Below are 14,970 nucleotides of genomic sequence, written 5' to 3'. Positions count from 1 at the left end.
TTCAATTAACGAAACCGTGAACATGACCACAACAATTCTACCAAAAGAACGCGCTTTCTATGACAACCACTATTTTTGCACGTATGCGGAAAGTCCAGATTTTAAAGATTCCTCAATTTCATTTAGTCTTGCAACATGTCATTCGCGATTCAATAGCGCGGGGCACCAGATGCTCATGCGCGAAGGTGAGCAGGGACAAAATTATCTAGACCAGGGACAATGAGCGCATGAAAGGAAATCTGTGTTCAATGACGTCATTGTGTTTGATGACGTCGCCTCGCAGCAGCGACGATGACGAAGGCGTGGTGGGCGTACGGCAGCGCAGCTCAGCCGGCGCCACCAGCAGCAGGTATCCGTCGGTGGCGTCGAAAACGCATCCTCCCTCCGGCAGGCTGAGGTCGTCCCGGCCGCAGACGCGAATCACCGACCTGGTGCAGTCGATAGAGTCGCAGCTGTTGAAGCGATCGGCAAGGCCTCCGATGGGCGCCGTGAACACGATCAGCGAGGGTGCCCACCGCAAGGAGTCCGAGGTAAGGATGCGGAGAGGGAGCACATACACGCCCATATACGCATACAGAGACACGCGTTCACAAACACACACACACACATACACACACACACACACACACACACACACACACACACACACACACACACACACCACACACACACACACACACGCACGCACGCACGCACACAGGCGCACGCATTCACGAGCAAGCGTGCACGCCCACACGCACAAGCACAAAACACACACAGACGCACGAGTTCACGTGCGAAGACACATGCACATGTACTTACACGCACAGACGCAAGCGTTTACGACCAAACACGCACACACACGACAAACGCGCTCACACACACACACTGGAAACACACCTACAGACACGCACACATACAGAGAAGCACACAATCACGCGCAGCACGCACATGCACGACACATACTCGTGCACGCAAGGGCACACACATACGCAAACGCGCACACAGCAGACGCATACACACGCACAAGAACGCACTCACACGCACTAATGCACGCACACAAACGCAGACAAGCACACCCATATGCACAACACACGCACCTGCACACACAGACGCTGACACAGACGCACGCATTGGCGCACAGACGCGCACGCACTACAAACACACGCACAGGCACGCACACATACACACGGAGACGCACGACACAAACGCGAACACGCACACACATACACGACAAACACACGCACACAAGCACATACACAGACACGAAGAGACGCACGCATTCACGCACAATCGCGCACACGCATGAGTGCATGCACACAGGCACACAAACACACATACACGCGCGCCCACATCGCACGCACACACACCCGCACGCCCGCGCACACAGACGCACGCATTTACGCGCAGACACGCAAACATTACTAACGCGTACACGCACGCACATACACTCACAGAGTCGCGCGCATTCACGCACAAGATGGTGAGCTAGGTCCTTGTTCTTATTTATTGCTTTAAGGCTGCCATGCAGATCCCGCTTCAGTAGTTTCTACAAGCTTGCATGCAGTTCTTTAGGATGTAGACTTCCTCACCTGTGTTTGTGTGCGCTGCAACAGCCATAACGATGGCTGTTCTCCGAACTGTACTGTTTCCGCCTGGCTTCCTGGTCAAACAAAGAGCGTGTGAACTGGAGTCAACGCGAAAGACGAGGTCGATGTGACATGGTTTACGTATATTCATGTTCTGAAATTGCGGGGCAGGAAGATGGTGCAACGTTGCATAATTGCATGATATTTTCGCAATATTAGCATTTACATAACATTTATATGCTTGCGCAATGAGAAAACCCTCCGTCACGTAAGACAAAAGATTGCCGACGATTACGTTACTTCCTAATGCGAAATTCGAGCGCAACTCTTCAGCTGTTTCGGCTTTTCGATATATTGAGGCAAAGAATTCGAATAAGACATGTAAGTGCAGTTGCAAACAACTTTTTATTCTTCACACATATTCCTTCTTCTAGAAACCCTCCACTCCCAGTCTTTATTGTCATGAAAGAAACTTTGGTCGCAGAAATAAATGGATATTTGCTAGACTTGCTGCACCAATGCCTGCTTCGGCGTTGCGCACCTCTGGATTCTGGCGGCGACGGCGCTGGGCCTTTGCTCGGGCGGCTCGTTTAGCAGCAGTGGCAGACGAAGGACTTCCACCGGTTGCCTCGCTCATTGCTCAGAAAGAACTGGCTGAGAATAAACTACTTACATATGCAGACGGATGATATTCTAATATAAACTGTCTGTGAGCCTCGGACAATCCGTCTGGTGCGGAACATTACGCACCAGCGGCCGCAAACCTTTGGCGCAACTGCATCGTTTATCGAGAGGCCGCGGGAGGCGGCGCGTAGGCGCATAGGAACGTTGCGCGGCGAAGAAATGGCAGCGACTGGCTCACGCCGATGACGCTACTAGCGAATCAACTGAAGGTGGCTCTGCGTTTCGGCTTGGGAAGCGTGCACCGTGATCCGCTGATACCGAGCCGGTGCTTCGGCAACCGGAGAACACCGCGCGCTCTCGCGCGGTCGCCGCCACGGGGGCGGGGGCGTACACGCAATGGCGAACGGCGGTGGCTATGAGTTTCTGCTTGGGCAGCCGCACATCATCGAGATCAACCGCCACCGAGCAGGTGTTCTGATTGCCGCCGCACAGGGGGTGGCATTAGAGGAGGAGCGAAGAGAGCAAAGCTCGCGCCGTGCGCGAGCTGACTTCAGGAGCGCGCGCTACCAGAGCAGCGCGCTGGCCTCGGCTGCAGAGCTGGTTACGACGAGGCACGACGGCGACACGAAACGCAGGAACGGGCGCCGAAGAGCTGCGGTCTAAAATGTGGGCCGATCCCGGAGAGAGTGCGATACTGGGCGGAACCGCTGCGGAAGTGAAGCAGGCTTCAAGCACTCGGCAAAATGAAGCAAAAAGTGCATACATTCTTTGGAATCGCGCATGCAATATAGACAAAATCTGCAGCAGCAAGCAGCTTTCCCTTCGCGCTGCCTGTCGCTTCGACGCGAACGATGCGGCGAGTACTTAGCGCTCACAAATCTCTCAGCACACGCCGCACCCTCCCTCTTTCGGAGATCGCTTTCAGGATATGCGCCCGCGCGGCACATAATGGATCGACGCGGATGAATAAGGCGCCACAGAGCGATAACGGCTTATAATGATCAGAACGTCGTCAGCGCACCTGGAGCCGTCAGCTCCCGCAGTTTTCTTGCCTCATCAATTCACTTGGCGCCGCCGTCCGCCGCAGTTCAAGTTGCGGCAGCGCTGTCTTTTATACCGGTCGTATCAAGTTTCATGACGTTGATAATGATACCGGGCTGCATGGAGATGAGCAAGTGGTGCAATGCTTGCGCATACTTAGACAACTCCCACAGGAGTTTCTGCGTAATTTTTAAGGCGGAAGCCTTTAATGGCTCATTGTCAAGGTCACCTGCCGTTAGCACAAACTTTCACAGCTTTCCGGCCTCCTGATTGGTCTCCTCTGTGTCATGACGTCACTGTCGCTAGGCGCAGGTGTGCGCCTCCTGATTGGCTCGCGTGCGTGACGTCACAGTCGTAAAGTGCGGGTGCCGGGGTGGTTCGGGGCCGCGCGGGATGACTCATCATATCGACGTGTGTGGCGGCCGTCTGTTCGATGGTGCGCCCAGAGGTCATTGTCGTCAGGTGCTTGAGGTGGCCTCCCGATTAGGCGCTATGTGGCCTGACGTCACTGTCGCGAGGCGCGCGTGGCGAGCGTCTGCTTGGGTGTGGTGAGGTGTGGCGGTGGCGATGGCGGCAGTTTACGTTGCGGTATCGTGTAGGAAGGATGCCTCGTCTCGCCAAACCAGTGTCTCCGAACACGCGATGTGCGGCAGCCGCTGAACGCAAGCGGCGCTCAAGAGAGGCTGAGCGTATACGTCACATGCATCAGGGCGCCGAGGCGCATCCGACACCATAGAGTCCAGGGACGCGACGGGCCAACGCAAGAGAGGCAATGCGATTGAAGCGACTCGCTGCATCTCTGGGTACCAAGGCAAATGAAGCTCGGAAGCGCCGTGACCGCCATCTTGCCGCGGCAAGCCGAGCAAGTACAAGTCAATCGAGCGAAGTGGAGGATGAGGATGGCCAACTACACCCCGACACCGCCATGGAAGACGCTTCTCCTCCTCATCCACAAACGGCACTGCAACAGTTTGGCGCTGCAAAGCAGCCATCCTGGATATGGACCCACTAAAGCACCAGGAGTTCATCGGCCATGAGTTGCAAGCCGACATCCTCCCATGACAGCTTTGAAATGATGGACTCAGAAGACAGCGAAACGATAGACATAGGCGTAAACGACATTGCAGGCATTTTATAAACAAATAAACATTCACATAACAGTGTACAAGTTGAGTGCCTTCGTGGTGTTTTCGACGCAACAGATCGCCATTGTCAATGGTGTAAGGCTTCCGCCGTTTCACACTTTAGTCTCGACAAAGTGTCCCGTTTTTTTTATTTGTGCCATTGTCAAACCTTACAATTTTTTCCCGGCACACTGAATTTCTTTTTTCATGTCGATTGTTCTTATTTATTACCAGTACGCGCTTGTACGTCGACGTCGACCTCTTTCCTGTTGAGTTTGGCTAACACGCCTTTTTTTGTTATAAAATATCATGGCAACCTCAATTTCGGCACCAGGCAGGCAATTTTTCACCGCGTAACTGCAGCAACGCGAAGAAAGCGTGATTTTTTGTTTTGATCACTTCCTGAATCTTTTGATATATCTTATCTGTAAGGGCGTCTCAGGCCGCCAAGTCTTAAAGGGTTAACAAGACACGGAAACTTGAAAGAAAGAAGTGCCTGTTGGGCAGCCACGAATAACTTTGAAGGTATCGCACAGTACGTTCCTCGCACATTTAAGGTCATTGCTTTTACGTGTAAAAATCCCACGTCACTTTGCCTTCTGAATCTGTCAGCAGCAAGCCAACTTAAGAAGGTGTCCGTTACTTCATGAATGGAGAGAAAATAACTTCTTCAAAAGAAAACATAGAAGGCTATCCAGCTCGTAACTATACTACTCCGTGCTAGCTCAAGTTTTTTGGACATGTTTTTCAAGAGGAAGCGAATGCCATTAAGTACTCGTTTGACTTTTTGGTAGCCTCTAGTACACGTCGTATACACTCAGAAGCAGTGCACTCTACGGTGACGTTACACCAATAATCCAAGTGCGGCATAGCAAGGATGTACACTATCCTGTAGCGGCTATATACCATCACAGCCAGATTTCATATAAGCAGCCAATTTAGCATCTATCAGATAGTACTTACTGACTTAGAAGTTGCGCTACCGGTTAACAGCGTGTGACGTCGTGGCGATGTGAATGAACAGGATTTACGTTTAGCCGCGTCTGGTTCCTGCTAGATGGACCACGGGTGCTATAACGTAAAACTATTCCAAACTTTTATATTCCAATTCTGCAATCAACCCTCCGCTATTGGTGAAAAACTTTCTTGGACCACCCCTACTTCACCCTTCTGTCACGCGACGTCTTGAAAACGGCGATAGCTCCCCATCCGATATGATGTCCACACACTGATTATGCATGATTTGACCCAACGAAAGAAAAATTGTTATTTCTGATTCGACGCTTTTCGCCATTAGCCTTCGGCTATTGGTCAAAAGTTTTCGGGCTGCAGCTACTTCACCTGCCTGTCACGCGACGTCACAAAACCGCAAAAACTCACCGCGTCAAAGTGACGTGTACGCGTTAAAGACGCATTAGCATGCCGAACAAAACTGAATTTTCTTCTGGATAGCCGCAGGCTGTCCCGTTCCAAAAGGAATAAAAGATGGCTGCCGCCGATCGCTCAGGCACTGGCTACTCGCACCTGCCGGAGAGCATGGGTTTATTTGTGTGTAATAAAACTTTTTGCGTAGCCGTGTAATGTTTTCGAGCACTTTCGGCACGTTTATTACCTCGTCCTGCCAACTCTTTTTTACTGAGGATCCGTTTCAGCGTCATTCTTAAGCTTCCGCTGCATGCCGCCGCGATTGTCGACGAGCCACCATAACTATTAGTAAGGGAAAGCGAACTAATCACAGACGCTGGCACCACCATCTTCATCCGGTTATCGACGTTCAGTGCAGTAGCTCGGCTCCGTCGAATCGCTCTCCACTTGAGCGTGCTTCTCGCCTCTTGTGAGCCAATTAGATAAGACAACCCGCTCACTGTAGGCAATGTTATTCGTTCTTCAAGCAAATAAAAGCCACCTCCTATGAACGAGGACAGCATTTGACTGGTCTTTTGAGACAGCCCTGCGGGTAACCGCCCGATGCTTACGTCGGCAGTCACGCAAATTTGACGTCAGGAGGTTGGAATAAAAACATATTGGAATAGTTTTACGTTATAGGGCTCCGTGACTTGTCCCACCAGCCAAAATTCTGCATTCGGTAGGTAGCTGAGGTCAAAAGCACCTGCATCTACTGCATCTAGTTGCAGATTAACGAAATATGCAACACTTTATCGAAGGCGCTTCCGAAAAATGAAGAAATAAGTACGGCGAGAAAGGACGCAAAGCGGATGTAGCATTGCTGCATAAGTTAGGCCGTTCCTCTTTAAGTATGGTTGTCACACCGCCAGGGCATACGCAGGCGCATTTATAGCGAGCTGCACAGATCTTACCTTTGTGGCTTTATAATGACAGCTACCACCAGCCCTGGCATTGAAATGTGTTTAGAAATGCTGCATTGTTCATGCTTGCAAAAATATTAAAAAATTTAAACTGGAGAGGTTTGTACAGGTGAGACATACATTTGGTAATACGCATGCCCAATCACACGCGTGTTCACTTTGGGATTAGACCTGCCTTGGAGCAGAGAATACTGATGTACCGTATTTTTTTCATTTTTTTTCAGCAGGAGGTCGAGACTGCAGTTCTCAACTCTGGTGACCAAAGGATTGCGACGTGAGTGTGCTTCTTGCTTTGGAGCGGTACGAGTATGAGCGGGCAATGTGTTCTTAATTACGGTAATTAAATTCCGGGGGATTACCTGCCAAAACGACAATATGATTATGAGGCACGCCATAGTGGGGGACTCCGGTTTAATTTTGACCACCTGCGGTCGTTTAACGTGCACCCAGAACGCGGTACAAGGGCGTTTCTGCATTTCGCCCCCATCGGAATGCGGTCGCCGCAGCCGGGATTTGGTCCCGCGATCTCGTGTTTAGCAGCGCATCGCCGTAGCCAATAAGCAAACCACGGCAGCTAATGTTTTTTTTTATTACAAACTGTCCTTAACAATAGGAAGGGAAGGCCTCAGGCAGCTTCGCAACATGGTTCAGCGGGCTGCTTACTGGTCACATATCATCACAACTATCTCTGTCACAACCAGCTCTCACGAAAACCAGGGCCCATATACGAAAAAAAAAGCAGTTCTGCAGGAAGGCATAGCATCGAAAGCAATAGAAAGCTCTAGCACGAGGCCCTCGCACGGTGTTCTAGCAATTCGTGGAGGCGACGTTGCGCAGCGCAGCATGCACGCCAGACAACTGAATGCTGCCGTCCTGGAGTAGCCGCGCTCTGGCAGGCACCAAGCATGTCTCAACGCTGTTAGCGCCGGTAGGGACGCCTTTAACGACGTTACCGGTGTCGCACGTGGATGGTTCACGCGATGAGACCGGCGGAAAACCCGCCGAAGTTTGTCAGTGCCAAGAGAAAGGATTATGTCGATTTAGCTTGGAGTTCACTGTGCGTTACGCTGCGACCAGTGCGTGGTATGCGCTGCTGAGTACGAGCGCTAAAGAGCGAGTGCGCAACGCTCGCGCCACCATTGGAAGCCAGAAGGCTGGCTGCACTGGGCTCCGGCAGAACCGGTGAGCGGAGCGTGACGGCGCGTCCACTTGGCTTCGTCGCTTTTGCAGCCAAACACCTTGTAACCTTCTACGCGCGGGCAGCGCACGTATAGTACGTTGATATTGTGACAGCATGGCGGTGGGGGTGGCGGCGACGGTGGGAACGCGCCTCGAATGTCCGTATGATCGCAATCGCAATAATGGTTTTGCGTTAAAGCTGTTCGGGAGAGCAGCTGCCAGGTAATCGCGATGTTAGGCGCATTCGTAGCGAAGGCCCGCGACCAATGGAAAATTTCACTTACGAACGAAAAGCATTGTGAATTCGGCGCTCGGTTGGTTGTGGTCGACTGACGCGTTGCGCGTGCAAAGGAAATGCCGGAAGCTTACGGAGCTTAAGTAGCCTTGTTTCGTCTTTCAGGGACCTTGTGGGAGCAGCAAAACCTGCAGTGTCGTCGTCAGGTATGCATGTCGTCTTCAGTTCGAAGTGCCCTTGCATTAAAATGTGCCTGGAAGCAAAAAATTGTGAACCAAGGAATCAAGCTACAGTTAAATCCAAGCTACAGTTACTTCTCAATTCCCTTAATTATATTATCTGGAACCTTATTTATGACGTCATGGATACGTTTGAGACTCCGTATTTTGACATCCCCCATCCTGTGTTCCTGCTAAACTCTGAAAGAACTCTAATGTCTCTTGAAGAATGAGGTTTATTGTCGGAGAAAAGCTGTGAGATCACGTGGAGAACTCTTCAGGTTACACAAGCAGAAAATAGAGGAACTCCTCTAAGGCAATAATTTCGGTTATTCTGGACATTTCTTGATTCCGGTGAACAACTTGGCAATACAGGTACTAGCAATGCAGGCATTGGGGGGGAAGCTGCACGTTCGCGAGAACTGCTCCATGGCCGTGATGACTTCGCATCACCTTATTTAATTATTTTTTAGTCATGAAAAAAAATGTATATTTGTGAATGAGCAGGCAACGAAGCAGTTTCCAAGACTCTCAAAATTTGAATCGTATCCCAACAAATGAGTTACACGCCACTTGTATACCTCTGGCGATTGCACCGACCCTAGTGGTGAGACATCCACGCTTTTGCAAGAGGGAAACTCCGTAGAACTCTCGCGAGCACATTGCATATGTGGAAAAGGAAACGCATTCGAAATGCTGTTTATCTTTTCGTACTAACTGGTTGTGCTGAGTGAAGAAAATTGTCTTTCTTTTACTGCAGGGGCTGAAAGAAAAGGACGGCCACCTATATTAAAAGATTACATCGACGACGACGAGAGCATGGAGGAAGTCAGCTAGGAGAACCAAATTCTCATTTTTCTTGAGACAGCTATTAAAATTGACCGTGGAAGTTTCATTTTTTCTTGTCAGTGATGATGTGGCTATTACAATTTTGTTGGAGTAATTCCTTTAGCACTGATGATATTTGCTTTTTCACGCATAGGATATGCAGAAAGTCTTCGGCGTTTCCTTTAACTGTGCACTTTATTTACGTACGATATATATTGCATGTGTATATGTTTGCGCCCTTCACGCTGTAATTAAGAAGCAAGATAGCAGGCGCGCTAAATGTACTCTACCATTTAGTCAGTAATTGAAGACTTACAGATATATATGATATCGTGCAGAATTATCCTACACCGAACAAATTCCGTCCGACTGGTTGCTTTTCGCTCGGCGAAGCAAATAAGAATCCAAGCCTATATTGGACTTTTGCCTTCAACCTGTCTCCATAAAAAGAATGCTTGAGAGGTAGTGAGAGAGCGTGACACTTCATTGGTCTTCATTGAGCGGGAGGCCTCTGTCGTAGGCGGAGCCCTCAGCCAAGGAATCGGCGCACAACAGCTGCCCGGCGCTGCCTCCTAGCTAGATAGTGCTAGCACCGGGAGTCGACGCTGGGCACCAAATCTTCCCGTTGCTGGTCGTTCGGGTGTGGGTTGTGCGGTATCGATATGGTATGTTGGGATGCTCATGTGGCTTGCTAAAACGTGGCTGATGTGCTTGGGAAGCCAGTGTCTAGTGGCTGGCTGTTTTAGGCAGAACAAGCCAAACTGCTGTTCGTATCGTCACGCACAAGTGCGGGGTGGTGGGAGTGTTAGTAGGGGGCCAAACGACTGACGGACTTGTCGCAGAACACCGAAGAGAAAGGCGGTCAGTGAGCATGCATTACCGGTATCTGATGCCTGCGCCAAGTCACAGTGAGCAACGTGACCTGCAAATGAGGCACCCCAGAATCTCTCCGAACTGAAGTTCGAGTGAAGTAATCGCGGACCTCTAGTTCCTTCCACGGCAGCCAAGCCAGCAACCAGAAGTCCGGAGCATCGTAAGCATCGCATGCTACTCACCAACCAATTTATTCCGCTCTCTTCAACTGCCTCCCCTCCTGTGCTTCAATTTCATCGTGTCCAGTGTGAACCCAATGCGGCTGTAAACAGCGGTAGCGCTGGTCGGTTCATAACCAAATTAGGTCCGTGCAGGAGTTGGACGTGTCGTTAACATGATTAATTACTGAATAAGTCAATGCAATAATGCGTTCTTATTTTGCCAATTATTGCATCATTACAATTCCTACAGTATTACATTTCCGTGTCGCTTGTCTGTGAGACGAAAAAAAAAAAGAGCGAAACGAAAAGACGAAACAGCAGGGAGGTTAATCATGTTGCACCTGTTTTCCTGCCCTACACTGGGGGAGGAGGAAGCGGAAAAGGAAAGAGAAGATCAAACGGTTGCGAGCTGACTCATGTGCACCTCCCAAAATCGATCAGCATGTCCATGTATTCAAAGGCGGTCCCACAGTCCAGTCATCTGTATTGAATAGTGGCAGCAGGGCTCTGTCGGATTTATGTGGGGATAATGGTCGAGGCCATGTCCCAATATTTTTTTTCCTTGTGTGGGTGCTTTGTCGCCCAGTCGGCTTAAAGGGGCCTGAAACAGTTTTTGAACACAGCAAGAAAACGTCGCCGATCTGTCGTTGAGGCCGCTGGGAGCCTGCGACCCGAATACTACTGCACTGCGAGCAGCGAGGAAGTTAACCCTCTCGTGCCAGACACAGCGAACAACCGCTTGCTCTCGCTTCCGCAATGCTGTCGTGCGGCGTGGGAGTAGCCCGCTCTATGGGACCTTGCGCCCCGTAGCTCGCAGGACCTTTCTATAAAGTTACTCCATCCATCCATCGTGCGGCGTCATCGCAAGAAGCTGAACCCATGAAACGACGTTATTGGCTGATTTCGTGATCGCGAGAGCATTGTCAGTAGTATATGATTGGTAATTTTAGTTAAATAAACGAAACCTATATATGCGTGCAACTTCAAAAGGACAGAAAACTTATGACAACTTTTCACTGCGGCTCGGTGCGCGGCCACCGATATAACAGCGGCACGCTGCGCATGACCTCCGAGATCTGGCGGCGCCAGCTGTACAGCTCACGAAGCCCGATCTCGGAAGCGATGAGCTGCGTAGCGTCGTCCACCGAGGACGCCACGGGTAGGGATGGCCGATTAAGGTTTTTTATTGGATTAACGATTATACATTCTACATGTTAGCCTTTAATTGATAATTCGCTTTCGATCTAGAATTTTTCATCCATTACTTGGTCAATTGAAAATTTTGCCCATCACGTTAAAAAGGTTAAAACACAGTTATCTACTTTTGTAGGACAGTAGTTTAATGTTTGGTTGTAGGAGAGTATTTGAATGTGTAAATAATATTGTCCTACCCATTGCGTTAAGTGCCGCTCCGTTAGCTTAGCACTGCCTTCCAGCATAAATTAGTTGCATCTTTTTCCTTCCAATTCACCTATGTCAGGCCCGACGGCTCGGCCTTCGATGTGGTGCATGACTTGTTCTGGTAATCATTTACTGCACGGTTGTTCCCCTGCGCGAATTGTAGAAACCATGTCTGACTGATCGCACAACGTCTAGGTGACAGACGCGCTTGCTGTAGCTTTTAGAAGGCATGACATTCCTGATTCGTTAACGACTAGGTCTGGAAAGGCTTTCTCGATGCCTGCGGCAGCTAGACGCGCCAGTAAGCAGCTGGATGCGTCACCGTGCGTACGTCGTTCGTGGTCTTCGCGTGAGCAAGTGGACCCACTCCGCCATTTTTCCTCCCCTTCTAGCTTATCGGGCCCCTCACCAGGCTCCATAGCAAATTTTGGTTATACGGTGGAAGTTGTTACGTGTCCTCTAGGGAGCGTTTTGCTGAAAGAATTTTTCATGTCTGCTCGGTAATAGCCGAGATAGAAAGAATTCTGTGCCGCGAACCCATGATTTTATCAGGTGGGCTCCACTGCCGAGCAAGACGCTCTTCCCAACCGCCCCGTCTAGCCTACGCAAGCGAAATTTCTTCCCTACGTTCTCCCAAACTGGACCTCGAGGATCGCGTGACGCATACGTCACCGGCCCCGCCTTCATTTTTTTTTCTCCGCTTTTTTTTTTCGGCGCTACGCACTTCCGTTGACGGCGTCGCGCGCGAGCTGTTGTGTCGTTCGCGCAGCAAGCGATCTTGTGCGCTGTGCACAAGAAAACATGACTAGCGGTATAATTCAGTGCTACACGAATACGCATGTTCACGCATTGGAACACGGTAGAAAATGGCATAGTTTCGGTCTCTGTGCACGTGACCGCACGACCGTAGGAACAAACAGACGAAGCGGATGTACATCCCTCTTGCTTCGGTGCGAAGTAAAAAAACAAAAACACGCAGACATATTGTTTGCGTGTTTTATTATTTCTCTAAACTTCAGTTCGTCAATTCAAGCAACAGATCGCACAAGTAACAGATGCTGTCTTGAATAATTCTCGAAGTCACGTGTCACCACGAGCGACGTCACACTGTGGACACGACTACTTAAGCGCAGGGGCCCGACTACGTCACCGTCCGGCTTTGAGCGCGGCGCCCGCGAGGAGAAGGAAAAACGGCGTTCGGTTTGAAATTTGAGACCTTTCCGCGGCACGTATAGCGATGTAATACTTTGCAGACACGATCGTTATCGCGCAATGTATGCTCGGCACTTGTCAGCTCAAAATTGCCAGACCTGGTGAAGGACCTTTTAAGCGCTGTTCAAGCTTGCTGAAATGTCTAGTGCACTTGGCCAGTTTCACGATCGCCTGCTTACGTGAGGCTTAGAAACACGTTGTTAGAACCATTTGTGAATCTTTTCTTCCCTTTATATCGCGGATAATTGAAGTGAGTTTTTAGGCATGTAGGATTCTCTGGGGTAGTCTTCTGCGCCTTAAGGTTATCTCGCCGCCTGCAGGCTTATTTGAATGAGCCATCCCGGATGTTCGGTTTCTATATTAGGAAGCTAGAATCCTCTTTTTCTTTTTTTGTAGTGTTCCCTTTGTAGCTATGTGACTGAGGTGGTGGTGTGGAGCAGAGGTAGAACATCGGACTTGTAATCTGAAGGTCGTATGTTCGAATTTTCTTCCAGCACACTGCATCTCCAGGGTTAGAGTGGCGCCTGACACCGGCAACAAATGCTGAGCGGAAGTGGGCTATGCTAGTGCAGGTGCAACCAAATTATTTATTTCTTTATTTACCCTCAGGGGCTTTCGGAATTAGAGAGGGGAGTGGACCATACACTAAAGAAGGAGGAAATATATTACGTTATCACAGTATTTGATACTTATAGAATGTTGGCTGAAAGTATGATAAATACAGTAAAACAGCCGTTTATTTTGGTTTAGGTGCATGTCCATGAAACCCACGTGGTCCTAATTATTCCGGAGTCCCTCACTACGGCGTGCCTCGTAATCAGATCGTGATTTTGGCACGTAAAACCCCACAATTATTTTTAACACACAAGGACATACACACATACACCTGGTATACCGTAAGAAGTTCGGACACAGTTCCACCGCCTGGCTCGAAGGACTGTCCCGCAGCCGGGGCTGAGCCGATCGGAGGCGGTGCTGTTTAGACAATGAATATGCTCATCAACAGGCCCGAGCGCTAAACTCCCGGGCCAACGAGGAGGAGGCAAGGGGATGGCAACCCATCACAAATTACAGAGATATAGTCAGATATTACAGGGACGGCAGGAAGACATTCCCGCACCCCCACCACTCCTTGACCAGAGCCGAACAAACGATATACGGGCAAATCCACGCAGGATCCTTTCCCCACCCCTGCCTCCAGAACAAAATATACCCAGAGAGATATAAGAACACATGTCCTCACTGCAATGCATTAGGCACCCTTCGGCACGTCATAGAAGAGTGCAAATTTTCCATAGACCACCCCCCACCTATACCCATAACTAACCCCCCTGCTATCCCCACCCTTTACGAGCGATGGGAGATCATGCTGTCCAGCCCCGCCCTGGAAGACCAGCTCCGACTGATCCACAGGGGCCAGGCGGCCCTGGAAGCATATGGAGCCCGCGAAGAGGGAGCCACCCCATCAGACGCTTAACGCGCTTCATTTCATAATGGACCAGTAAAGTTGTTTCTCTCTCTCTCTCTCTCTCTCTTCAGACAACTGCAAACTGATTCCATACCCACCCCAGTGTTAATGACTCATCTATACCCAAAATTATATGTGAGTGATGTGTGCCGCGTGTGCCAGCGTGAGCGGGCCACCCTGACGCACATCCTACGGGATTGCACCAAGTTCCTCGACGAAGCTTCGACATGTACAACGATTCCGCCGCGACTCGCGGCTGCGGCGGAATGCTACGACCACGAAAGCGAAACCTGGGCCGTCCAGCAGGTCTCGGCGGCTCTTGAAATACAAAGGCCGAGCGAAACCGACGGAACGTTGCCCCTCAGGGCGACCGACCGCGGGAGTAACACGCGCTGGAGTTAAGTAGAGACCACCCGCTGAGAAGACGTCAGGGCCCGCGTCACGGTGCCATTTAGTCATGGTGTCGTTCTGCAGGCGACTACATGAAGTTGTTTCTCTCTCTCGGAGCTAATCTGAAGTTTAATTTTACCAACGCAACATACGCGGAAATTGTACATGAGTGGCAAGGACAGAGTAGGAAAAACTGCGTTACGACACCTTGGCTGTCTTTTTGATTTCTCGTAGAAGTAATGACCGCCTCGTCGAGTAACTTAGATCAAAGGTTAGGTGGTGGTGATAAACTTTATTGAAAGGGGGAAGGGTAAAGAAGGA

The 14,970-nt window shown here is 50.2% G+C and overlaps 1 protein-coding gene across 1 annotated transcript in view; it reads left to right on the top strand.

Annotated features, from left to right (window-relative positions):
* The window catches only part of DZIP1 (DAZ interacting zinc finger protein 1), a 62,774-nt gene extending 53,563 nt beyond the window's left edge, over positions 1-9,211 (top strand). Inside the window, exons 17-20 of the mRNA XM_070533626.1 lie at positions 284-530; positions 6,909-6,958; positions 8,264-8,304; positions 9,077-9,211. Of these exons, the coding sequence (XP_070389727.1) occupies positions 284-530; positions 6,909-6,958; positions 8,264-8,304; positions 9,077-9,153 (415 nt within the window). The 3' untranslated portion in view covers positions 9,154-9,211. The remainder of the gene's footprint in view (positions 1-283; positions 531-6,908; positions 6,959-8,263; positions 8,305-9,076) is intronic.
* The last annotated feature ends 5,759 nt before the right edge of the window (positions 9,212-14,970 follow it).

Source organism: Dermacentor albipictus, chromosome 2 (assembly GCF_038994185.2).
Source record: "Dermacentor albipictus isolate Rhodes 1998 colony chromosome 2, USDA_Dalb.pri_finalv2, whole genome shotgun sequence".
Lineage (NCBI taxonomy): Eukaryota > Metazoa > Arthropoda > Arachnida > Ixodida > Ixodidae > Dermacentor > Dermacentor albipictus.
The sequence above is the reverse complement of the archived record's forward strand: the minus strand, read 5'-3'. Positions and strand labels throughout refer to the sequence as shown.